This window comes from Periophthalmus magnuspinnatus, chromosome 24, assembly GCF_009829125.3.
Source record: "Periophthalmus magnuspinnatus isolate fPerMag1 chromosome 24, fPerMag1.2.pri, whole genome shotgun sequence".
Taxonomy (NCBI): Eukaryota; Metazoa; Chordata; class Actinopteri; order Gobiiformes; family Gobiidae; genus Periophthalmus; species Periophthalmus magnuspinnatus.
Window position 1 is genome coordinate 408,120 of NC_047149.1, and position 27,311 is coordinate 435,430.

Consider the following 27,311-nt stretch of genomic DNA (forward strand, 5'->3'; position numbering starts at 1 on the left):
TAAACGTATCGATCTTGAGGTCATTAGTTACCACAGAGCTGATTATCCCCAGGGACGCTTTCAAATTTTGAACAAGTGGTGGGTTGAGCTCTACATGTTTATCTGGAGAGATAGTTCTAAAGTGATGTAGTGCTCTTAAATGAAGCTTTGTGCTGAAACACATGCAGTCAAGGTTTATCACTCCTCCTATTGGTCAGCCTGAATAAGTGACAGGTTACCCAATCACAGTGAAGCATAAACTCTCGGAAGATGACTTGTTTGTTTTTAAAGGGCAGTTTTAGGCTATACATGAATATGAAACATGATAAGATCCAATAGTTAAAAGGTGCTGAGATGATCAGATTTTCTTTTCTGAACTGATGTTTTTGAAGATTGTTTTGTAATTATGGTTTTAAAATGAAACATGCAAACGCTGCTTGATGTTGTATTTTAATAGCTGTACATATGATAATAAACAATATTACATAGTAGTTGGAACTTTGACAATTGCACACACATTGAAATAGGAAAGCCAGTGAAGGCATGTGTTTGGTATATAGATGGTCTAAAAGGCCATTTATCTTTTCAAATTCAGATTTGAAAAGACAAGTTTGTACCCATTTTATGTGAGACAGTGTCATGTACTAATACCACTTTTCAAAAACAAGTACTTAATTTTGAGTACTTGCTGATACACCGTACCAGTATCAGACGCTATTTTTACTGGGGGTTTGTTAGAGTGGTAGATCTAATTCATTGCCTAGGATTTATTAAATATAGCCTACTTTTTCACTGGAAGACTTATCTGTAGGGCTGTTTTATATTTCTAACAAAATCACTGTAGTTATGTGTAAATCCAATAGAATTTAGGAGCCACTTTCAGGATAGCAGCGAGAAATTTCTGTGGACAGGGCCTGACAGTGAGTTGTGTTTTCTTACTTTTCTTACTATGGTCACACAATATGGTGACATCGGCAGGACTATGACAAGTACAAGTATCGATATCGGTACATCCCTAGTAATACTTTTTAAATATTCTTTGTTGGTTGTCATCAGTGTATACATAGAACTTAGAATAACATTCTTTTGTAAATTGTAACAAATTGTTGAATAAGCAAATTAAGGTTAAGATTAAAAAGCATAAAGGATGGAAATTAAACCTGTACAAGGCATTAGACACAGATTATTTCAATGTGATGAATGTGACTCCAAACTGAAGAATGTCACGGCTCACTGTCGGTCTCCACGTGGCCCTTCATGTGGGCAGGAAGCTCCTACAACACAAAACAAAGCCTTATTTACAGTGGTCTGTACAGGCAGGACTGGATTATACTGAAGAATGTACCCTGAAACTGGTCAAACAAATCTGGACACTATAACCATCAACAAGAATATGCAAGATTTCTTAATAATATAGGGAGTGGGAATAGCAGTTTATGAATTAGTAACTTTATTTGAAGAAGACTTATTTTATTAATAAAATAAAATTGGAGAAAAACATTTAGATTGCTCAAACATGCACAAATCAGTCCAAATACAGCGTCACGAAGATAAATGAGAACTGAAACAACTATAACATGGGTAAAAGCTCTGAAAAGTCAATTTTAGGATAGGTCTACTTTAATGCCTGTGTAAAAAAAAAAAAAAGGGGGTTATATACATTGCCAGAGGTAAAATGGTAAAATACATTGTCTTTCATTGCCCTTCGAAACCCTTTTTAAGTTTGGGAGAGACACTGATACTGAAGTAAAAATGTAATTTAATCACAATTATATAAAAATTGTAATTTGAATGGACACAATTAGCAAAAGACTGCAATCTTTGAAGTACCATAATTTCTTCCATAAATAACATATCCAGTCTTACTCTTTACAGATCTAAACTATTGGGTTAACAGTTTTTTATGCAAACATGCGAATCTAATAGTCTGCCAGTCCATATTTCAGTCAGCCTGAATGTGTTAAAAATGTGAATTTGGAACAGAATCCCATTACTAAAACAGAAATTGCAAATCTAATTGCAATGCCTTTGCAATAGCAAAAATATCACAACTGGATATTTTCCCAAATGGCTGAGCCCTACACTGAACTCATTAAACTGTCCAGCAGTATTTTAGCACAGTCCTGTAAGGCGCTCACCAAATGTTTTTTTAAATTCTAGTAAAGAAGGGAAATGCACATGGCTGTAGTGGTGTAGGTATGGTACTCTTTATAGTGACTAAATCAGCGTATCGTTTAATACATGGAACAGTCATTTTTGTGGGCCAATATTTATCATATGTACCTTTGCTTTGTATTAGTGAGAAATCTTTGATCATTGACTGACACTGCAATATGATAACATTTGAGCAGTAAAAGGTTGAATTATGAACTTATATAACTCATTATAGAAACAAACTAACAACTGAAGTCTTCATTCAGTTACTTACTTATTGCAGCTCTTGATTTTAACAATATTGTATATTTATATTGTTTGGTTTCAATGTTATCGTTTATCGTGTATATTTGCTGCTGCAATATAATCGCACTTAAAAAGTAGGCCTGCCACAATAATACATTTTGGTTACCTGTCTCACTGCTCTCTGTGTGGAGAAGAAGGTGGAGCAGCTCCTCCACCTGCACCTGACTGTCTGCAGATTGGGGCTGCTGTGGTCACTCAATAAATGCTGAAGCAGATGCTCCACCACACCAAAGATCAAACTGCAGTTCTGCCACTAGAGTAAGGCAAACAGGTTAGGTTAACATACTTTACTCTTCAGTAATTTCCTGGTGATCATTAACCTAAGTAAACAAGAATTTTAAACAGTCATCTACCTCAGGAGGACCTGATTTTTGGTCCCCATGAAGCCACTTTTTAGTTCCCACAATGTGATGAATTCCCGAGCACACAAAACTTTGGATGAGTTTCAGAGGGCCACACAATAACACATTTATATTTACCTTAGAAAGGACATATTGTGCTTTTGTCTGCTGTATAGTTCTCATCTATAACTATCTATGACGTGACTAAAACAACTTAATAAAAGAAACAAGCTGATTTCTGGGTTGAAAAATTATGGTGCCGCTTTAAGGTACGTCACTGTAAACGTCATCAAAGTGGTGCATGCTGCGGCCCTTTGTATGTACAGAGGCAGATCACAATAGTGAGCTGATTTTTTTTTTCCATTTGTGCCAAAATTTCTCTCAACACTGCAGAATCCTACATAGATCACTGATTTGAATGAAATTAGAGAACGAAATGCGTATGTCATGTGCGTAACGTAGAGGTAAAAACTGGGATCGATTGGGGCAATAACGTCTTGAAACCAGGAAATTGGAGATTACTAAAACATGCCTGATTCACTCTAAATACAACTTCAACCTGGAAAATAAGAGGGAAACAACTCCTTTAAGGCGAGACACGGCAGGGGAAAAGAAAATAATCTTGTAGATGTATCAATTTGAAACAACTTCTATATGTAAGAGAACTACAGAACACAATGTATAACAAATGTATTACAAGTTCATCATGTAATGTTTTTATAGAAAAATAAGGCATTTTATGTGTAAAAATTGATATAATTTACATGGAGTTAGATGTTACTGACATGTTAGATACTAAAAATATAGAGGGGATTGGATTTTATTTATTATCTGAGTAAATTAAATCTGACTAAAAATTCAAATTTTGCCTCATCTTGTTGAGGTAAAACTTAAGTCAGACTTGGAGTTAGATATAAAAAAAAAAAAAAATCCTTTTGCTCTTTTGCTACTGATGGATTCAAAATATATATTCAAGTTATATGATGTTATCTCACTGTTCATTTTAAAGGTACTGTAGGTACTGTACTGTAACTGTAGTTACTATAATCATTATATTCATTTCAACTATGTAATCTGCACTAATGTTTGTTCTTGAGTCTTGCAGAAGTTATCTTTTGAAAGTTGCAGGATCCCACGGGAAGAAGGTCACTGTGAATGTGTGAAACAGAAACATCTTGGGAATGACCTTTGGAGATGCGAAAACAAAATGTATTTCTCTGTGAATCTTATCATATGTTTTTATTTTGTTATGTAAACTATGTCCCCCATCCCTTGAGAATGCATTTGTAACCAGGGTCCCTAACTAAATAAAAGGAGGAGAAAGACGGTGGAGACTTCAGAAAGGAGTGAGGTTGTAAACTGAAGGTTTTGCCTCCCCGCTCTTTCTCCTCAATATTGAGACAAAATAATCTCTCTTGTCTTCTCTTCTCTTTTGAACTGTAATATAGGTTAAAAAGGTGAACCTATCAGCTACATTCCTGATTTTAACAATATTATATACTTAGAATACTTTTTAAGTATTCTAAATATATAATATTTAGAATACTAAGTCCCCTATGCACTTTTACAGTCCTGTATGCTCAATCAAAATCTTGTAAAGTTTGTTGTACTTAAAGGGTTATCCTTACGTCCATATGGGAGAAAATGCATTTGGAGAAAACGTCCTTTAAAGTTAGACCATTCCATTTAACTCTATAGAGGCAAGTTTATTGCTGGTAAATGGAATATTGAAACATCTTTTGGTGCAGAGTGGACAATTCTGTTGTTTCCTCATGAAAGCTTAAAGGCAAAGGGAACAAACTGACCAAAAACAACACTGAAAAAAATGAATTTTGCCTGTAGTGTCTCCACTTAAGAGAAATACCACAGCAGGTCCTCACTGTGGGGAAAATTTAGACTTCATCATCTTGGTGGTTTAGTAAAGTACCCAGTACCCAATTACCCAGCAGCGGAAGTTGTTCATGAGGTTGAGTTTCACAGCCTGGACAGAGCCGTCGTAGCAGCCTGTGTACATCTGAGAGAAGGAGAAGCGTTTAAGCACACATTCTGTGCGCATTCTGTACACATTTCACTGGCTGTAGTCTAACTCCACACTCACCACGCTCTTGTGAATGGCCAAGCACATCACCATGTCACTGTGGCCTCCGTACACCTGCAGCCGGTCGTGAGACTGGAGACAAGAAAAGAAACGTGTTTCACCCACAATAACCAGGGTTCGCAAGTAACTAAATACATAAATACATTCGTAATACTCATTTTTGAGTAACTGTAATCTGCTACAGTTACTTTTTCATTTGGAGGTATTCTGAATACAGTTACCTTCGTAAATAAAAAAGGAATGATAGAACTTCAGTGTGTCGTTTTGGCTTTGAACTGCACAGGAGTAATAAGTACAAAAGAAACACAGCTCTTGTGGTGAGGCATGTGTGATTTTTCGTCTCTAATTAGACAAATGATTGCAGAACAAACAATCCAACAAAAATCAAGCTGTTTATAGCTATTATAGTTTAAAACATGATATAATGATATAATTACAAACTATAATAACTCTCAACTCTGAAGTTGAGAAGTAAAAAAATACAGGAAGTACTTACTCATCAGTTAAGTAGCAGTTTGTGTTAAACTGTGATAATGTATGTCTCCTCTATCTGCAGGTTAAGCCACATGAAGTTTTCCTCATGCTGTATGCATGACAGGCCATGCCTCATGTGAAAGCTCAAAACCTCCAGAATTCATTCAATGAGCTGCAGACGCTGCACTAGCCCTGAGTCATGAATGGCTGCAGGTGTTGGGGTTCATGAAAGTTTTTGAAAATGAAAATCTTACATATAGGTCTTTTAAATAATAATATTATTTTGTAACCTCAATCCACAGACTGTATAATAGAAATGGACAAAGGAAGTGTGACGTCACCCATAGCGTTTGGTTGCAACCAAATAAAACTTGTGGCTAGTAGTTACAGCTATACCATATTTGGAAGTGCGAAACCAAAGAGGCAATCAGGAGCAAGGTGGTTGAAGTTACACACCCCCTTCTGCTCACTCCGCTAGGTTTGGCAGGGGAAGGGCACTTAGCAATGAGGCTGTCAACCAACTCTTTGCCAACGCTAGCAGGACCTTGGGGAAAGCAGGTGCCTGATTGGTCTAATATTAATGTTCATAATGCCCGTTTATATAGTCTATGCTTCGGACCATAACGCACTGTCCCTATAGCTCATAAGCTCGTACCTGTAACTCGTAGACTCGGACCAGTTTATCCAGACAGGCCGTGACCATGACTTTGCCAAGGATGACGATGGAGGTGACCGCATGTCCGTGGCCTTTGTAGATCCTCACCAGCTCCCCTGTCTGAGTACAAGCAACAGAAGGACCTCATTTAAACCATCATCCAGTTACATCCAAAAGTAGGTAATTGTGAAAAATCTTTAGCTCGCTGGCTTCACAACAAGAAGTACTGACTACTATGCTGAACCTTATCCTATCCTATTATTGATTACTGCAGAGCAAGCTTTACAGTGGCAGTGAAAACGGGGGTAGATCATGCTGTCTTGAAAATAAACGATTAAAAGATTGCTCAAGCATGAATCACTCCAAATACAACTTCAGAGGGCAAATGAGAAGGGGAAACAACTATAACAGGTGAAAAGCTCTGAAAAGACTTTTTCCAGAATAGGTCTCTTTTAATCATAGCATTGTTTAATTGTTCCCAGATAAAAAAACAAAAAAACCCCAAAACAAAACAAAAAAACAGTACTACAACTTTAAATTAGATCATCACTCAAACAAGTATTAATAGAAAACTAGATTTCCTGAATAGTGACATTTATTTAGTAGCATTGAACATGTACAGACATGTACATGTACTCACATGTATGTTGTGTGCATGGACAGAAGTATCACTGGAGCCACTGAAGACAAGCTCATTCACCACCTACAGACAGCAGTCAGAATTACTGCTCTGGTTCAAAAGTCCATAAACCATGATTTAATTAACATACAGTTCCTTTGTAAAATCTAGCATTTCCGCTAGATTTTAAAAGAGAATGGTATGTATTATTTTGATTTTAAATGTCATAAACATGACTCGTGTCCCCAGATATGAGGTAAAGATGTTCAAATCAAACATAGCCTTTATTAATAACAATTGTAATGCAGATTTAATCTTAATTACAAAACCAGTGGACATGGTGACTGAGTTCTTTATGTTATAGTTTGGCTTTTTGGTTCTCAGCATGATTACCTAATCAGGAACTAGAATGAACCTCACATAAGTCTCATTTGGGCTGCCAGTTCCAAATGCTTGAATCCAGTTGGTTTAAACCTAAACTCCCTCCCTCTGATCTGAAGGGTAACTACCTAAACCCAGCACCTGCAGCCAATCATGAATCAGTGTGAGTGCAGCCTCTGCAACTCAGGGAGTGAATTTATTGAGATTCTTTCACATGAGTCCTGTCCATATGTGTGTAACTTTTCTGGTGTCACCTACTTGTCACCATGGTGATGTTATTGTTTTGCCTGGAAGCTTCTACAGCATATATGTTAATCTCAGGCTGGGGAGCCAAATCTGGCCCACAGTGTAATTATATTTGTCCCATGAGATCATATCAAATGTGCAAAAAAATTTACTTTAAAAGGAACTTGAAAGGCTACACAGAGAAATCCAATTAATTTTATTTATTTAAATGAGAAATGAATACTACTGATGTGTCTTTTATTTCAAATTTAATTTCAATCAATCAATCAATCAATCAAACTTTATTTGCATAGCAATTTACAACAGCAAAAACTGAACCAAAGTGCTTTTCAATTTGATTGTAATATCAAGCCTGAGTTGTTCCAGATTTTGTGTTTAAGCAAAACTAAAGTTCATATGAAAAGGTTAAACATTACATATCAGGTGCAGTCAATTTTTCAATAAATGTTGAGTTTGGCCCGTGAATTTGTCTCAGTTTTTAATTTTGGCCCATTGTGAATTTGAGTTTGACACCCCTACAGTGTGGAATTAAACTTATCCATCTTCCCTTTGTTCAATTACAAACTTGATTTCTTGAAAAAAATTCCAGGAAAAACAGACCTCCTTTAACATTTTAATTAAGATTTACATTGTTTTGATTAAGTTTAGTATAAAAGACTGATCTAAAATGCTACTAAAACTGTAACTAATACAATTTATACTTTTACACACAGTAACAACTAATTTGGTAGCAGTTATAATTGTAATAGAGTATCTCTAAAACTTTTTTTTTTTTTTATTCGAGTCCACATTGTATGTCATTTTTCCAGCACTGACCTTGAGGCAGAGCACAGTTTTGGAGTGGCCCTGGAGCGTGCGTAGGAGCAGTCCACTCCTGGCGTCCCTCACACTGATGGTGCTGTCGTAGGAGCCAACCAGCAGCACCCGGCGGGCCCCCTCCTGAGCAGAGGAAAGGCAGCTGGCCCCCCGGGGCCCATGGCACTCAAACACCTCCAGCTCCTTCAGGCTCTGCAGAGAAACAAGGACGGTGACAGCTGATAAATACAACAGCAAGTATGACTGACCCCCAGAAAACTCATTTACGGATTTTAAAAGGTGCACTATGCAACTTTTCTGGAGGAGGATCCGTCATCAGCTCGTCATCTTGGAGATGTTATTGCTTTGTCAGGAATGCACCACAGAGTGAAGTTCAGGTAGTGTCCTAAGAGTGATGTTCAGTCCTTTGAATTTTAATAGAAAACAGCGACTACCAGGTCTGTAAACACAAATTTGGGAAATAACCTCACATGGACCCCTCCTTTAATATAAATTGATAGGAAGGGTCAAATTCAATAAGACCCTGTGGCCCGGGACAACAGACCCCTTTTTGTCCCTCCCCGTCGACTCCCCTAGCGACTACCTTCAGATCAAAGCTGGTGACTGAGCCGTTGGCCAGGCCGGCGTACAGGATGTTCCAGGCCACATGCAGACACAGCACACGGTCAGGCACAGACAGCTGCTCCAGGCACTTCCTCGTCTAAAACAGGAATGCAATACAATATTATTACCTTTTCATTAATACAGGGAATATAATAAGTGTGAAAATAGGGGAAGATTCTGGCGAACCTCAGTAAGAGACAAAAGTAAAGCTTTCTCACATACATCTGTCATAAAGTAGTATGCTGGAGTTATGATGCTTATACGTGTTGTAATTGAGACCCTGGACCTTATACATAGATATAGAGCCTGGACCTTGCTGTGTTAGACCCTGTCAGAGCACATGGACCTTGGTTATCTGTCCAGCCAGAACCACAGGTACGAAGGTCAAATTTTTCCAAAAACCTGACGAAAATGTTGATTCATGCGCTTAAATTTAAAATACATATTTTTTACACTTACAAATATAATTTTCCTTTGTAAACTTTGTTTACAAGTACAAATCTGAAAACTATGTATACAACTTATTAAAAAGGTTAATAATGCACATCATAATATCACCTAAAGGTGATGTACTGTCTGAATTCGGGGTAGCTACTCCTTTACTGTATATAAACCAGTTTAGCCACTGCCACAGCAACCCCGGTCCCTCCAGCCCTGCTGTCTTCAGGTTCAAATCAGCTACAAATAATTTTGAGACGAACTTGGCGCAACAAATGTCTCAAAACTCATGAAAGCATAATTTTCAGATATGTACTTGTAAAATTACAAATTTGTAAGCATAAAACGATATTTGTAAGTGTAAAACGAAATTTGTAAAAAATTAATAATTTTTATTTACCAGTGTACAAATAAACATTTACACATTCAAAGTTTTTGGAACAATTTTACCTTCAATCACAGGTTTTGACAAATCTTTATAAATACAAGTGGGTCTGGAACTGTCTCCCAGATTGCAGAGGGTGGCACTGACAGGTCTCTGTGGTCCAATTCCAGACCCTTCTGGATTCGAACAAAATGTGAAAGGGACTGGCTGGTCAAGGAAGTACCTTGTTACTTTAGATACTGTCAGTAAGATCACCTGTACTTTGGTAGACTCTGACAGAGTTCTCATACCTTGGTGCTAAAACAGCGGATAGTCTGGTCACTGGAGCCTGTGAAGAGCTTTGGAGGGAGATTCAAAATGGCCGTCACCAGGAGACAGTTGATTTTGTTGGAGTGGCCTTCAAACACTCCCACACATTCTTTGGTCTGATAAAACAGCAAGGAGGCATGTTTATTTTCTTATTTTATGTTTGGTGAAAAAAGTACCTCATTAGATACGGTATTTGTAAATGGATAACACTGAGTTGAGGTTGACTGCATTCAAGTGGACCAGAGGAGTCTGGAGTATCCTTTTGGAGGTGGACTTACCTGCAGGTTGTAGGCTCGTGCCGTGTGGTCACCAGAGCCGGTATACAGCAGCCCCTCATAGATCTGTAGAGCCATAACTGGACCAGAGTGCTTCTCAAAGCTTCTCACACAGGGCTCCTCCTCCTCCATGAGTCCTGCAGGACAGACAGTCTCTTTCATATAAAGTACTGTATAAGCACTTCTGAAAGTAGGATTGATTGCTTACTGTGAGCTGTACTTGTGTTAGTCTTTTGCAAAGATGCAGCTTCTACATTTCTGAAATATTAAAAAAAGAGAGAAAATAAGGGAAAACATCAGTTGATGCAATAGAAAAAAATAAGAGAAACTTTATGTATTAACTCGATAAAATATGTAACTTTCTCGAAGTGTCACATCACCTGCATGCTTTAATAGAAAGTAAAAAAAAATACTTTGGAACATTCTCCATGGAGATAGATATGTTTTATGCCATACTGTGGAATATAGCATGGAAACAAGCAGGAGGAGGCACTCCTCCAGGCCAAGTCAGGTTTGTGAAGATGCAAGTCTGCTCACTGCAAGGGCCCATGTTTTTTCAGTGCAATAAACACAACCAAACTGACATTTTTTTTTAAATTTTGTCTATTTTGGTTACATATTTTAAATATGGCACTACTTTATATAACACAGACAATACACACAATAATAGGCCCTTTCAATTTTGTGTACTGAGCCTGTGAGAATTGCAGTCTACTGTGGCAACCTCACTGTCTGTAAGGGAATTCAGACACTCTTCGGAATTCCAAAGGAGGATACCGAGTGAGTAGCAAGTACTGCTCCGGACATTAACTTGGTTTGTGTAGTGACACTCAACCGCAGTAAACAGACACTCCGAGCAGCTCTCCACTTCACTCCACTCATACTCTGTGCAGGGTGAAAACGGGTAAACGCGGGCTGAATGCGGGCTGACCTCGGGCCGACCTCGGGCCGACGTCTGCAATCCGCAGTGCAAATAGAAATGTTTGGAATTGGATCAGGAATGAGCGCTGCAGAGTTGCTGTTTGACACCGAGTTCATCAGAAAAACATGTCACTCTGAAAACTAAGTGTGAACTCACCTGTGCTCCTGTATGACTGGGCTGCCTGGTGGACTTCCCTCTACAGCCTCCTGCTCTTTTGAGGCTAGAGTTGGACCTCTCCCCTCCTCCTCCTCCTCCTCCTCCTCCTCCTCATTGTCAGATTCCAGGTTTATCACCACTTTGTTACAAGGTTCCATCACCTCCAAATAATCCCCATCATCACCATTTTCTACCAGATGGGACGCACTTTCAGCTGTTTTTTTTGATTGTCTTGGTTCAGAATCACTTTGAACAGTGGGAGCTTCTTTTGTTAGTTTAACATCATCCTTTGAAACCACCGGTGACATAACTTGGATATTCACCTTTGACGGATTTTGTAGTAGTACCTTATTTGCTAAGGTGATGGGTGTAGTAACAGTAGTACTAGAAGCAGTAGTAGCAGTTGTTATATTATTGGGTATTATTGGTTCTGGTAAATTTGAAGGTAAGAGTTGATTAATTGTAGTATCTACATTTGAAGTTGTATTTTCTGGAACATTTAGGAGCGTTTGGTAAATTTGTTTGGCTTGAGCCGAGGAGGGCTGGCTGTTTGATGGCGCGGGTGGAGAAGGGGCAGGTGCCACAGGAGTGACGAGTGTGGCGGGACGGGCAGCTTCAGGAGAAGACAGTTCCATGTTTGAGGCTCCATGCAGTCCCTCTAAAAGATGATTTTGGATTAAGCTTCACACAAGTTCCAGGTAGACATTTTTATTCCCTCCAACTGCCACTTTATGTTGCCATGTTTCTTTGTGATCTTATCTTTTGTAAATATAAGAATTTTTTTTCCACTGCAAAAAAGTAGTACATTTCAGACTTGATTTTGATGATCCTAATAAGGAAAAGGCTTAATTACCCATACCAATTTTGATATAAAAAACTATTCCCTTTTTATACCATAGAACAAAACAGAAATTTGTTTAAAGAATTCTTATTCTGTGTTTACCTTTCATTGTGAGCAAGATCTCAATGCGCTGAGCTCTGAGACTGTTTACTTCAGCAACGCACTGCAACAAGAGCACATAACACCAGCTTTAAAAGAGCAGACACATGAATAGGAGCACAGGTGACAGGTGAATGAGGAGGACAGGTGACAGGTGAATGAGGAGGACAGGTGACAGGTGAATGAGGAGGACAGGTGACCGGAGAATAAAGAGGACAGGTGACAGGAGAACAAGGACGACAGATGACAGTAGAACAAAGAGGACGGGTGACAGGAGAGCTTAGCACCCAGAAGACAGTGGAGATGATTGTGGACTTCAGGAAAGTCACAGCCCCTCTGGCTCCCCTCACCCTGATGGACTCCCCCATCACCACTGTGGACTCTTTCCGCTTCGTGGGCACCTGCATCACCCAGGATCTCAAGTGGGAGCTGACCATCAGCTCCCTCATCAAGAAAGCCCAGCACAGGATGTTCTTCCTGCGGCAGCTGAGGAAACGCAAGCTGCCAGTCCAGATGATGGTGCAGTTTTACACGGCCATCATTGAGTCCATCCTCACCTCCTCCATCACTGTGTGGTTCACTGCCAGGGACAGACAGACTGCAGCGCATCGTGCACTCTGCTGAGAAGGTGATTGGCTGCAGCCTTCCATCTCTACAGGACCTGTACGTCTCCAGGACTCTGGGGCGAGCAGGCCGTATAGCAGCTGACACTTCTCACCCTGGACATGGACTATTTGAGCCACTTCCCTCTGGCAGGAGGCTACGGTCCATTGGGACCAGAACCTCTCGTCATAAGAACAGTTTCTTCCCCTCTGCTGTTTGTCTCATGAACACTTTATAATATTTGCACAAAACTGGACACTTTATAACACCGGTCACTTTAATAAGTCATGTTTGCACTGTTGTTCTGATGCTGCTGTTGTATATATTTTCTACCTTTAAGTATTTTATTTGATTTTTTAAGCATATCTTTTTTTAACTTCGTGCATGCCCTTATTTGTATTTATTCAGTGTGTTTTATGTTGCACTTTATCACCGAAGTAAGTTCCTAGTTTGTGAACTGTGTTCATGGACAATGGCAATAAAAGTCAGATTCTGAGAACAAAGAGGACAGATGAAAGGTGAACGAGTGCACAGACCTTCTCCTTGAGGATGAGGTAGGTCTGTAGGGTGTTGCGAGCCTGGACGATGGCCTTGTCCAGCTCCTGTAGCCGGAGATTCAGGTTCTCTTCCATCAGTGACACGGAGCACAGCCGGTCCAATGGAGACTGGTCTGTGGGTCATAGACATAAACCAAACCACAGGTCAGCTTTTGTCACAGAAGAGTCATAAGGCAGACAGACAATTAAGCAGCTCTGAAGTTTTTTTTATGAGATTTACCTGCATTTTGAGACATTGTCTTCTTAAAACTGGGACCCGGTTCACAAACCTCATCACTCTGTAGAAACATAGATAGATGCATATATGAAAAATAGTAATAACTCCATATACACAAAGATCTGTTTGGACTTTGGATGAATGTAGTGAAAGATGACATGAAGTTAGGGTTAGAGATGGTCAGATGAACCAGAGGATGCAAAGCAGAGGGTCAGAAGGAGCAGAGGATACAGAGGAGAGGGTCAGATGGAGCAAAAGTGAGGGTCAGAGAATGCAGAGGAAATGTCCTAGCCTTAGTGGAAGTAGTCCTCACCACATGGGCCCTCTTCCTCTTCTTAGTCCTATAGTTCCCTTCCTCCTCTCCATCTCCTATGGCCTCCATCTTAACCTGGAGCAGCCTCGGTATGGGCTCTGTGCTGGGGTACTGGGCTGAAAGGTGCTGGGCTGACAGGACCACAGGATTAGGAGCCTGTGACAGAGGAGGTAAAGGAACAGGAGAGCACAGGCTTGACCCAGGCACCAAGCCTGTGATGGTCTCCCACTGAAAACCCTCTAACAATGGAGACACAGTGCTCTCTGGAGGTAGAACAGGGGCTTGTGCAGGAGGAGGTCTGGACAGCTCTATGTTGAACCTGAAAGAGGAGGTATTTTACTTTTATGACAGCTAACACACTTAGATCACCATGTTACCTTTTATTCTTTTGAAAATGCTCTACTCCCAAAAAAAATGTTTTATAAGTTTCAATGCTCTGAGTCTCCCCTCCCTTTGCTCCCTATCCTACGCATCCCCCCTTCAGAGCAATATCACAACACAAAGAATGTGCATCCCCCTAATGAAACTACAGCATGTCACATCAGGTTTGTTGCCATGTACAGTTTTGTATGATGGTTTTCTACATTTATGGAGAAATGTCATATGGGAGCATGGGTGAAGTGGCTTGTGGGCGGAACATTGCACAGAATCTTACAGCCAACGAAAAAGGGTTGGAATAGGACCCCAAGCTTAAACACGCATGACATCTAAAACCTTTTCTGCCATGCTTTTTTGATGAGGGAACAACTACTACAACTTCAACTACAACTAACCATAATAACCATAATACAATTGAGATTCATTCTATGAAGATGGCAATAGTTGTAATATAATAGAATTATAATAATAGAAATTCCAATAACAATATTAAAAAGGTGTCTGTGTAATCCCTCAGTCCAATATTAAAAGGTGCATTTATTTTTAACTGAAAAAATATATATATTGAAATAAAAAGATTTATCATGGTCAATGAGAAAAGAATTTGCCATATGGCCTAACTGCAGCTCTCGCTCAATGTACCAATAGTTTGCCCCAAAACAGGGATCCTTAATCATAGGGTCAAATCTCATGGTAAGGCTGGAAGGAGAGTCGCACTCTCATATACTACAGTTAAAATGTGTTTGGGTCCCAGGTTACTTTGTACAGAAAAAAGGTTGGGCCTGAAGTTGTAAATGACCATAAGCAGAAATCAACAATCAGTGTCAGAAGACTTACAAACCACGTTACTATGGCTTAGGGATGGGCCAGTATGTAATTTCTCAAAGTCGATCTCAACATCAGATATTTGGCCTGCTGCTGTGGCAGAAAACCAATATTTGCTGATACCAATATTTAGCTTTTAAAATTCATAGCGAGGCCCACAATTTATCTTAAGTTAAACTATGACAAATTAACTTTTCACTTTTGTAAAAATAAAAAATTTTTTAAAGTATTTTACTGGGATATTAAATGATTTGTTACATGTTTGTGTAAGCATACAGCCATGCACACAGAGACGGAGCAAAAAAATATCAGTACTAGCCGACCAATACTTGAACTGAACCATCCCTACTATGGCTCTTACCTGGGCAGTCCTTTTGTCCCACCTCTTCTCAGCCCAGAGAACATGTGGGCCCCGTCTGATTTACCACTGGTTCCAGACAACCTCACCAGACACTGGAGGCTTGAATTCACACTGTCCCCCATGGAACCTTTTGGTCCCTTACCTCTGCCACTACCACTCCCTCCACCTGTCTTTAGCAACCCGCTCATACCATCTGCCCCTATTTGCTCCTTCTCCTTAGCGTTACTGAGGACATGTGCACTGGCAGCTTGTGTGCCCACATTACACTGACTGCTTTGTGCTTGGATGTGTTGCTTCCTGGCCTCACGGTCGGCTCTACATGGCTCCCTCAGACCCAGTTCTCTGCGGATCTGCCGAATCATCACGCTCATGTCCACGCTGCGCTTTGTAGCTGTAGCCACGTCCATTTGTGATCCATTTTCTAGAGAATACTTTTGACTTTGTGGATTTGTTCTTGGCTCAAAAATAATAGCGCCATCTTCAGGCAAGCAATCACTAGTAAAATCCATAATACCTCCACTTGGGTTGGATCCATAATTGTTGAAATAACCATTCTTGCCATTAGCAAGAAGTCCATCAGCACTAGCTTTTATACCAAGATGTTTTTTCCTTTCCAAGTTTTGGGGATGATCATTCATTGCATTCTGGTTCGCATTAGCCCCAGACTGAAAGGACATTTGAAAATGGGGCTGTTGCAGAGTCCGACCAAAAGGGGGTGCTGGCAGAGGGACCACACTTGGGCTTGGCATAGACTGGTGTGCAGTCCGAGGGTCTCTGTGTATGTTGGTAGCACACTCTTTGGTATGCTGTGTGCTGGCTCCTTCGGACTTAGGTTTGGGTTTAGGGCCCAAGAGCTGTTTTTCTTTCTTCTTTTGTTTCTTGTGAGCCTTTTTCCTACCAAAAAAGAGACAAATTTCAAAGGTGAATTGAAAAGTCAAACATAGTGTAGGAGTCAACATATCATGGTGGGCATTTGTCAGCCAATATCAATCCCATTTAGAGGAAAAAATAAATACATTTAAAAAAACCCATCTTTTGGTGTCTATAGTGATGCGGTTACAGTTACTGCTGGACACTGCCTTACATCTATCTAAAGGGAGGAGCTAGCTACACTGAAACTGAAAACACCTATTGTTTACAGTTTCTGTTTGTTAGTAAGGTCTAATGAGCTACACTAAGTGGGAACTGTGCCCAAGACACAATAATGTTAGCTTAGCCTGGCTTCTCACCTCAACCTTGTACACTTGTCACACTTATAACCTCTAATGTTGAACTTTATCGTTATTTGTTTGAGATAGTCTACACAAATTTGTCAGTTCAAAGGACTTTATGTCTTTGGAGTTGAAAAATCAAACCGCTGTCTGAAGATACTGTGAGAAAATGATTCCACTTTTGTTTATTTGTACTGACAAAGACAATGAACTTTGTTAATCCTGGGCCTATCCACATGAAACATATTATATTAACCATAAACCAGGTCAACACTTGGATTAGTTTTTGAAACGTATGATCCACAAATGTTTAACAATATCATCATATGAAAGAATGAATTAATTTATATTATTATTGTGTCTTGCATATAAATATTCCCAGCCAGACGTATGTAACAAACACAAATGGACTCATTTAAACAAACTCATATGCCGCTTCTTCCAGGCTTTACAGAGAAATTATTTCAACTTATTAACCTTAGAATAAAACAACCATTTCATCGTGTAGTCATCATTACACCAGAACATACCAGGGCATTGGGAGAAACTTTCATCAAATAAAGGATTTCTAAACTCATCACAAAAAGGACAATACAACACAAAACAAGCTTCACTTTCCACTTCTCCCAACTCACACAAACCAGTGTCTTTCTTCTTCAGGGGTTTCAGAAAACCCTCTAAGGTCAGGGGAAGGATTCCTGTGCACAGCTGTCGATCAACGATCCTTGATTCCTGCTCAGATTTGCTCTGACATAAAATTCAGTCTTAAAAGTTTCTTTTAATTGAATATTTGTTCACAAATAGGGTTTAGCCAAGATCCCATTGAGCCAAAGCTCTTCATAACTGGACACCAGTTTTGCTTTTACGCTGCATGACAAACTTATGGAATCCATACTGAAGTTTTGTGCTTCAGCAAAAACAGCTCAAAGCTCTGCTGCCCAGGGCGACTTAGCTTTACTTGATTTAAGGAAATGGACTTTCCACATTAATCTTATAGTTTAGGCTTAGGGTTACATTTTCTTAAGAAATATCCAAAAGGTAAATTCACAAATGCTGAATCTGATCATTTCTATTAGCAGCTAGAACCTATAACATAAATATTAGTGAATTACAACAAAACACAAATACATTGCCTCCATCTCTTAAATAAATGTTGTAGAACGTAGAATGTTGTGATGTCATTTTAAACCAGACTGTACAAAGAAGTGGACTAAGGGACTGTGACGTCACCCACAGCATTCGAATCCAGCCAAATGAAGATCATCCTATTCAACTCAATTCATTTTTGTAAAGCCAAAAATCACAACAGCAATTGCCTCATCAAGGCTTGCAGTTGTAGGGCAAATTTGGAGCAGAGTTCCATATTTGGAAATTCGACTGAGCATCATTGCAACCAAAGAGCCAATCAGGAGTGAGGCTGTTGAAGTTAACCAATAGTACGGGTGGGAGGGGGCATTAAGTCTGTCAAGTGGACAAAAAGTTGTAGGAGTGAAAATGTTTCACTGCTCATCCAAGCCGCTTCTTCAGTTCTGGTCAGATTATTGATGGACACTGCCTTATATCTATCTGAAGGGAGGAGCCAGCTACACTTAAACTGTAAACAGCTTTTGTTTACAGTTGTTGTATGTAGGCTAGGCTCTACTGAGCTACACTAAGCGTGCAATGTGCCTGAGACATACTTAACATATTCATATGACTCTGAATGGATGTTTTCACACCTATTAGAATCTTGGCTACCTCTATTGTTCTTTGTTTGCTTTGTTTTCTTTGGGTCTGAGGATGGAATTATAGATGGGGGATAGATTATGTCTAAGCACAGACAGTCCTTCCTTGAACAGGAATGGGGCCTAACAAAAATCCTTTTTTAACTCTCCCTCTTTGAGGCCGTCCAGGAGTCCTCCTCCATCGCATGGCAGTTGGAGAGACCGGTGGACTGGCAGACCGGGGTGGTGGTCCCTCTGTATAAGAAGGTGGACTGGAGGCTTTGTTCCAATTACAGGGGAATCACACTCCTCAGCCTTCCCAGTAAGGTCTATTCCAGGGTACTGGAGAGGAGAATTCGACCGATAGTCGAACCTCGAATTCAGAAGGAGCAGTGTGGTTTTCGTCCTGGTCGTGGAACACTGGACCAGCTCTATACTCTCCATCGGGTCCTCGAGGGCTCATGGGAGTTTGCCCAACCAGTCCACATGTGTTTTGTGGATCTGGAGAAGGCATTTGACCGTGTCCCTCGTGGTGCCCTTTGGGGGGTGCTCTAGGAGTATGGGGTCCGGGGCTCTTTGCTAAGGGCTGTCTGGTCCCTGTATGACCGGAGCAGGAGCTGTGTTTGCATTGCCGGCAGTGAGTCAGACCTGTTCACTGTGCATGTTGGACTCCGCCAGGGCTGCCCTTTGTTACCGGTTCTGTTCATTATATTTAGAATTTCTAGATGCAGCCAGGGCCTGGAGGGGGTCCGGTTTGGGAACCACAGGATCTCATCTCTGCTGTTTGCAGATAACGTTGTCCTGATGGCCTTATCGAGCCAGGACCTGCAGCACTGGGGCAGTTTGCAGCCGAGTGTGAAGTGGCTGGCATGAGAATCAGCTCCTCCAAATCCAAATCCAGGGCCATGGTTCTCGACCGGAAAAAGGTGGTTTGCTCTCTCCGGGTGGGTGGTGAGTCTCTGCCTCAAGTGGAGGAGTTCAAGTATCTCAGGGTCTTGTTCACAAGTGAGGGAAGGATGGAGCGTGAGATTGACAGGCGGAACATGTAGCATCTGCAGTGATGAGATCGCTGTATCGGTCCGTTGTGTTAAGAAGGAGCTGAGTCGAAAGGCAAAGCTCTCGATTTACCGGTCAATCTACGTTCCTACCCTCACCTATGGTCATGAGTTCTGGGTAGTGACCGAAAGGACAAGATCGCGGATACAAGCTACTGAAATGGGTTCCTCCACAGGGTGGCTGGGCGCACCCTTAGAGATAGAGTGAGGAGCTTGGTCACATGGGAGGAGCTCGGAGTACAGCCGCTGTTCCTACACGTTGAGAGGAGCCAGCTGAGGTGGCTCGGGCATCTGCGCAGGATGCCTCCTGGACACCTCCCTAGGGAGGTGTTACGGGCATGTCACACCGGGACGGGGCCCCGGGGAAGACCCAGGACACGCTGGAGGGACTATGTCTCTCGAATGGCCTGGGAACGCCTTGGGGTCCCACTGGAGGAGCTGGAGGACGTGTCTGGGGTGAGGGAAGTCTGGGAGTCTTAGACTGCTGCCCCCACGACCCAGCCCTGGATCCCCTCTAAAACCATTTCTTTTCTCTGGGTAAGATCTGAACCTCACTATCTTGGTTAGTGTCTTAGACATGGATTGTATGGGGTGGACAGGTGTCTTTATGAAGCTAATGACCTCAAACAGGAGCTTCTAATTTAGGATAATAAGTGGAATGGAGGTGGACTTTTTAAAGGTGGACTAACAGGTCTTTGAGGGTCAGAATTCTAGCTGATAGACAGGTGTTCAAATACTTATATGCAGCAGTAACATACAAATGAATTATTTTAAAAAAAAACAATGTACAATACAATACAATGTGATTTCCAGTTTTTTTTTTAGATTATGCCTCTCACAGTGAACATGCACCTAAGATGAAAATTTCAGACCCCTCCATGATTTCTAAGTGGGAGAACTTGCAAAATCACAGGGTGTTCAAATACTTATTTGCCTCACTGTATACATAGAGTCTATGTTTGAAACCCATCGTAAACTACTGTTATGACTTTTTATGGAACCTACTCTTGCTTTTTGAGCTTCTTGTTGCGCTCCAGGATGGAGATGATGGTCTCCTGGCTTAGGTGCTTTAGCAGGTACTTGGGCTTGATGTTCTTGGAAATCAGGATGTGGAGTTTCGTGTTGTGGTCTGCAGAGGAGATGTGTTCCTCATATTGGGCCAGGCTCATAGAGGGGCCCCTACATGCCTGGCACTGATGACCTACATCCCTGTGGAAGACACAAAACAGACCACTGTGTTAGCAGAATCATATCATTCAGAATACAAAGATTATGAATTCATCAGTGAGATTACATTTTAAAATAATGTTTACATCCTTGATGTGATCCTATATTAAATACAAGCAACAGAGGCTCAGTGGTTAGAGCAGTGGTCACCCAACCCAAAGATCTCATTGTTCTGTCTTTAGGATAGACATTTCACACACCTTGTCTAGTTTGAATGTGGTGCGTACATGCATGCACGAGAGTGCATGCATGTACTGAGATTGGGGATAGTCGAAGGGCTGATGGCACAGATTGGCAACCTTACCACCACCAAGTATTGACAGAATGATGACTAAGGTGTAGTCATTATTATGGGATATAAAGTCTATTACAAGTGCCATTATTATTTATTATTAAATACAGTACAATTTTTTTTATTATAGCTTGAAATTATCTTCAACCCCAACTCAGTACCTCGAGAACAACTGTCCAAAATAAAAGCAGTGTTTGAGATTCCGCAATTATTTTAAATTTCCTAGTTTGATGTTGATTTAATGTTTTTCAAAAGAGCTTGGGATTGTGTCATCACTCAGAAAATGATTATCAATTATTACATAAAACCAATTTGTAAGTATGCGTTAAATACTAAAGACTAAACTTGCCGTCTGTTCAAAGTTTTCTGACACTATAGAGTGAAAAACATATTTACTAGTAGTGACCCAGCAGCAGTTCCACGGCTCTTTTGTTTACTTACATAAACATTTCTCCTAATGCATTCCTATGGACATTTGTCACATTGACAGTTGTACACTTATCATATTTTGTGTGTGACACAGCCACTGAAGTAGTTTAGACAAATCTTCCATATTTTAGAACAACATAGCAATAATTGGTGGACTTACTTATCCAGCAGTGCATCCAGTGCACTGTGATGGAGCATGCTGTGCAGGTGCTCATGAGCCTTCTGAAAAAACATTTAAAGATTGACTGATAATAACAATATTTTATTATAAGACACTTTCATTACAAGAAATGTCAGAGTGATACAGAGAAATCTAAATACAGGCTTAAGCGACTACCGTAAATTTCAGACTATAAGCCGCTACTTTTTTCCCACACTTTGAACCCTGCAGCTTATACAATAGTGCGGCTAATTTATAGATTTTTACTGGTTAATGGCCACCAAGGGGGCACTCTGCATTAAATCAAAAGTGGGACAGACATGGGAAAAGATTATGCTGCAGAATACACTAGTTTTGATTTTGAATTGTCATTTTGTGCATGATGCACACACCCTCATCATGGAAAACACATGAAGAAATGCAAATGATGCAGCTTTTAAGATAAATGCAATGGATCTGTCCATCAAAGAAGGAAATGGAGCCACTGCACATAAGCTTGGCCTCAATGAACCAATGATGCGGCATCGGAAGCAGCAGTGGGAAGAACTTAGTCAATGTGAAAAGACGACAAAAGCTTTCAGAGGAAATAAAAGTAGATGGCCCGTGTTGGTGCAGTTTAATTTTCTAAACATGCCGGTATGTTCATCCCATGTTGATGGCGTGTTGGTGCCGTACTGCTGACTGTCAAGCACAGTTTAAAAAAAAGTGTCTTAAATTAAAACTAAACTGCGGCTTATATATGTGCAAAATTTATTTTCTTTTCAAATTTAGCTGGTGCAGCTTATATTCAGGTGAGCTCAATAGTCCGAAATTTACAGTATAAGTTATATCCGCACTCAATAGAATTGCATTGTCACAATACAAACATTTCAAACTGGATTTTGAATGATAGACTCAATTCTGATTCTGACACCACAATGATATCAATAGAAAATAAAACGCTCTTTCTTAAGATAATAGAATGTCATTACATGTTGGTACTTTGTGTTCTATTCCCATGTGTCCTTATCTCTCAGTGTGCAATTGCTTCATAGTGGCCCATGGGTGTATACTAGTCTATGTGTCTTATACTTGAGATACAGCTCAACATCATTCTAAACATATTCAGGAAAGGATCATTTATGTCCTGTGAATGTGACTCTCACTACCTGCAATAGGATCTAGTTTCAGTACTAGTTTTACTAGTGCAATTTTATGCAATTTTTTGATACTTTTGACAACCCTAAAAAAGATGATAATGAACAAGTGTTTAGTCCATCTGTGAGTGCATGACTCCACAGAGCTGACCAGTGTAGGACACTGTCCTGTAACCACAGACTGTGTGAAAGTGTAACTCACCTGTTTCATATAGTGGCATCGACATATAATGCAGAAGTGGTGTTTCTTCTTCTTCAGGTCTGTGCCATTAACAGGAGGGGCTGCTTTAGCTGGACTTTTAGCTGTTGCCATTATTCAACTATGGAGCAGAGAGTAGCATGCTTTTTACATGTAATAATGCAGAGGAATCGGTATATCTTTACATTCGAGTTTTACAGGCAAACGTAAATGCTCAGTCTCTATGCATAGTAAAATGAATAAACAGTGGATTAAAGACGTTACTTTATAGGTTTGCCGTAGAAAATCCACATGGTTCGAAATGTTACTGCTGCTTGGACACCATATTGGTGACGCAATTTACTCTACAGGTTTATCAAATCACACCAGCCAATCGTGGGTCCCGAATATAACGGAAGTGCGGCGGCGGCCATTTTGTGTAGCTGCCACCGCAGATGTGTAAACAGAGGCGTGCGTAAGCATAATACAGTGAAGCGTGTTCCATACCATTTGTATATCTAACTTCTGTTATTTCCTGGTACGAAAAGGGTGCGTTTGTTGCAAGTTTTATCTTTTTAAAAGCTGAACTATTACGATGTGCAACGGCTGCGTGCATAAACAGTATCCAGACAGGGTAAGAACAAGAAAACGGCATTGTTGTTACATGCTAATACACGTGTAAAAGGTATGTTTGGATCGCTATCATAGAATTTCAGATAGAGCTGAAATGAGGCACTAATACTGGAACAATTTTGCGACGAGAACGCTCACTAATATAGACTGATTACTTTTTATTTATTTGCAGATTAAGAACTAAAACTTGCTCTCCTATCTACCCTGTGATTTAGATCCTGTCATCCTATATAATGTCTGTGTAAGGCCACATTTTTGGCGATTATAGTGAAAAAAAAAAAATCTATTCTCTGTTCATTTTGTGTTCAAAGCTGTTTAGAGAAGAAATGGGAACTGCCTAATAATGTACTCAATTACAAGTACAAGTACTGTTGCCAAAATTGCACAGTAAAAAGTAAAAAGTGCGTAGGATTTAAAATGTAACGATTCACAATTACATGGATAGAACTTTACTCAATTACAAGTACAGGTTTCAAAAACTATTCAAAAAGTACAATTACATCAAGAATCTACACGATTACGTGAGTATTTGTAATTACTTTCCATCCCTTTTATTATAGGACCATTAATTGCAAGTTTAGCCCAAACATCACATGCACTGTGAATTATATGATGTGTATTGAAATAGTTGTAAGTGGTGTCCATGTTGTGTGCAACAGGGTAACACATGTCTGGAGAATGGCTCGTACCTGATGAACTACCAGGGCTGTGCTAACTGTCATCAGAGAGATTTTGTGCTCATCAGCAACAAGAGCACGGAGGATGAGGATGGAGAGGAGATAGTCACATACGACCGTGAGTTTAGTCTAAAATACACAAAAACCTAGTAGAGAAAAAACTGGTCATTTTGGATAAAGATGTTACTTTTTCGTTTGGGATTTCATCTTCTACTGTAAAAAAACAACAAAAAAAAACGGGATGTAGACCTATGTTTTTATCACACCTCTAAGTATTCCCCCTTAGTCTGATGTTAACCCACTGGGTTAAGATGTTAACTACAGTTAACAGGGTATGATCCTCGACTTTTTATATTGTTTGTGACCAATGCATCTCTATTGTACATAGTCCCTAAAGTCCCATAAAAAATGTTGTTCACACAAGATATTATCTTACATAATCCAATTAGGTTTATTAAGCCTTCTGTTCTGATTATGCTTTCTTTACTATTCTTCTGTACTGACCTCCATTTGTTTCACACCTTGACAGTTTGGGCTGCACTCCCTGCCTTCCTTAGAAGTGTCACGTGATATTTCTGTGATGTCATAGCAACATCACGTGACACTTCTGAGGAAGGAGCAGAGTATAGCCCAAACTGTCATTAAATAGAGGTCTGTTCATAAGAATCTAAAGCATACAGCTAGTAGCTTTTTTGCACAAAATAATTTGCATTATAATCAAAGGTTATAAAGAGGTTCTGGAGCGGGCAAACTGATATTACTAATATAATAAGCTTATTATAAAACATATAACGACATAATATAGATGAATCCACCAGATACATTGAGCTCAGAGAGAATCTACATACATTCTAATGTAATAATTGCCATATAATGACAATACTGAACTTTCTTTACCTTTTGTCAGACATCTGCAAAAACTGTGAGCATGTGATCGCCCGGCATGAGTACACGTTCTCTGTAGTGGAGGAATATCAGGTAAAACAGATCTGCTTTGTACACTGCAGGATACTATAATGACTTTGTGTTTGTGTTCAGGAGTACACCATGTTGTGCCTGCTGTGTGGGAAAGCAGAGGACTCGATCAGTGTGCTGCCAGATGACCCCCGGCAATCGGCTCTTTTCTAAACCTGCAAAACACCTACTACAACAACCTACTATATATCTATATATTTTTTAGACTAAAGCTAGAACAGTGATGTGCAGTCAGGGGAGGCAGGTGGGCCATATGGGGCGACAGTAACTCAGTTGGTAGAGTGTTTGTCCACTGATCCGAAGGTTGGCGGTTCAAATCCTGCTCTCAACATAAACATCATTGGTTGAGTGGTCAGATCCACTGATCCATAGGTTGGCAGTGCGATTCTAACACAGATGAATGCTGTCATTGTGTCCTTGGGCAAGACACTTAACCCACCTTGCCCTCAGTGTCTGCGTACACTGGTGTGTGAATGGGTGAGTGGTTCCTTGTTGTAAAGTGCTTTGAGTGCCTTGAAGGTAGAAAAGCGCTATAGAAAAATGTGACCATTTACTATACCTCATCTATTATCACAGAGAAAAAAAAATGAAATGGTCAAGTTTAGCAATCCGTTCACTTTTTTCTTCTTGTCTGCCCCTACTTTTTAAATGGAGGAATATTGCATATTAAAGCTCAAGCAGTTTTCTAAACTTGACTTTCGGCTGAAGCAGGAGGTTATAATTAAAGGGAGAACAAGACTGGAGCTAAAGGGTTTGCTCCAGACTATGGGACAAAAGACTGTGGGCGACAGTGGCTCAGTGGTTAGAGTGTTGGTCCCCCAACCCGAAGGTTGGAGGATCGAGTCTGGCTCAGACCAAGTTCTGTCGTTGTGTCCTTAGGCAAGACACTTCACCCACATTGCCTAGTATGAAAGTGGTGTGTGCGTGAATGATAGGTGGTGGTCGGAGGGGCCGATGGCGTCAGTCTGCCCCAGGGCAGCTGTGGCTACAATAGTAGCTTACCATCACCAAGTGTGGAAATGAATAATGACTGTAGTGTAGAGCTTTGAGAGGCTTTGAAAAAGTGCATTATTTACTCACGCAGAGTGGTATGAAATGGTAACAAATGTAATGACTTCAATCCATTGAAAATTGGGGAACTAGAATAAGGATAAAAAACACAAAAGCAGCTTGCTTTTTATTTCATACTATTTGAGCCATTTCATACAGACTTCGGAATTTTTTTTTTTTGCTGTTCTTTTTTATTCTGGCCCCAAATCACTTACTAGAAGAGATATTGGCCCAGGGCCAAATTTACTTGCCTTCACGTGGTTTACATGTTTGTAAATCTGATTGTGATGACATCACTGCACGTCACTGTGCTAGAACTACAATAAAGGCTCTTATGAAAACTCACTCCCAAGCATGATTTGTGCTACTACATTTTTATTAAATATTCCCACAAATGGCCTCACAGAGTGAAGGCTGTGGGTTTGACTCCTGAGCAGGCCGTTCTTTGCATGTTCTCTCTGTGTCTGGGTGGCTTTCCTCCAGGGACTCCAGTTTTGCAGTTGATACTTTGCAGCCAATTTCCTCAAAATTCCTTGGAGGTGTGATGCTAACTCTAGGCATGTTCTGTCTGAGGCTTTATTTTGACACAGTCTGACCACAAACAACTGACTTAGTGCAAACAGTTTAAAATGTTCTATTTTATACATTTTTAAGACTGGAAAAATTAAGTACAGCGCCTATAAGAATACTGTCTCACACTTTACTGATGGCAAATGTTGAAATAAAAACTGGATTTGGAGGAAAGAACCACACAACCGAAGTGGTCTAAATGATGTATTTTCAGAAGCAGTTAATAAAAATACAGATGCCTCGCCTGGTTTGTACAAATGAAGAAATAACCAAACAATAAAAATCATAGTGGTGACATCATGCATTTACAATACTGAAGTGTGAGTTACATGTCCAGTCTACAGTTCCTTTTGAGTGACAGGAAAGCATTCTACCACAGGGCGATATGCTAATGCCTTTGTTTAATACTATGATCAAAACTCTAGTACTTTTACACAGAAGAGACTACATGCCTGACCAATAGATGTGTGGACTCCACATATGATGCGCGTGTGCTGCTGACTTTCCAGACTTGCTTGTTTCATATATAATAATATAGTTACCAACTGAATACATATAGCAAATTACCAAAAACTACAAACTGTACCCACCTAGCAGTATGTTGAAATGTTACTGGGATAAAAATGCTATATTCACATAAAACCATGTATTAACTTGTTTTAAA

The 27,311-nt window shown here is 40.1% G+C and overlaps 2 protein-coding genes across 2 annotated transcripts; one reads left to right on the top strand and one right to left on the bottom strand.

Moving 5' to 3' along the window:
- Positions 1-412: 412 nt before the first annotated feature.
- Positions 413-23,093, bottom strand: LOC117393148 (uncharacterized). Its single transcript, XM_033991344.2, has 21 exons — positions 23,028-23,093; positions 22,767-22,884; positions 21,429-21,490; positions 20,326-20,529; positions 15,352-16,245; positions 13,788-14,106; positions 13,478-13,535; positions 13,237-13,370; positions 12,101-12,161; positions 11,158-11,815; positions 10,288-10,337; positions 10,083-10,216; positions 9,786-9,920; positions 8,653-8,769; positions 8,070-8,261; positions 6,648-6,710; positions 6,008-6,127; positions 4,879-4,950; positions 4,723-4,794; positions 2,546-2,692; positions 413-1,253 (listed from the first exon to the last, which is right to left on the bottom strand). The coding sequence occupies exons 2-21, from the start codon at positions 22,875-22,877 to the stop codon at positions 1,203-1,205; spliced, it is 3,654 nt and encodes a 1,217-aa protein (XP_033847235.1). The 5' UTR covers positions 22,878-22,884; positions 23,028-23,093; the 3' UTR covers positions 413-1,202.
- A 176-nt stretch (positions 23,094-23,269) lies between these two features.
- On the top strand, positions 23,270-26,950 carry churc1 (churchill domain containing 1). The gene is made up of 4 exons (XM_033991019.2): positions 23,270-23,376; positions 24,035-24,170; positions 24,960-25,030; positions 25,091-26,950. Exons 1-4 carry the CDS (start codon positions 23,338-23,340, stop codon positions 25,178-25,180), a joined length of 336 nt encoding a protein of 111 aa, XP_033846910.1. The 5' UTR covers positions 23,270-23,337; the 3' UTR covers positions 25,181-26,950.
- Positions 26,951-27,311: the final 361 nt, after the last annotated feature.

What these genes read in the sequence shown, in the direction of transcription:
- LOC117393148 (XM_033991344.2), bottom strand. Translation starts at nt 22,877, where the DNA reads ATGGCAACAGCTAAAAGTCCAGCTAAAGCAGCCCCTCCTGTTAATGGC. An exon ending in GATGCCACTATATGAAACAG is followed by an intron (nt 21,491 to 22,766) that starts GTGAGTTACACT and finishes ATGTTTTTTCAG; the next exon opens with AAGGCTCATGAGCACCTGCA. An exon ending in AAACTGTGCTCTGCCTCAAG is followed by an intron (nt 6,711 to 8,069) that starts GTCAGTGCTGGA and finishes TGCTGTCTGTAG; the next exon opens with GTGGTGAATGAGCTTGTCTT.
- churc1 (XM_033991019.2), top strand. Translation starts at nt 23,338, where the DNA reads ATGTGCAACGGCTGCGTGCATAAACAGTATCCAGACAGG. An exon ending in ATAAACAGTATCCAGACAGG is followed by an intron (nt 23,377 to 24,034) that starts GTAAGAACAAGA and finishes TGTGTGCAACAG; the next exon opens with GGTAACACATGTCTGGAGAA. An exon ending in CTGTAGTGGAGGAATATCAG is followed by an intron (nt 25,031 to 25,090) that starts GTAAAACAGATC and finishes GTTTGTGTTCAG; the next exon opens with GAGTACACCATGTTGTGCCT.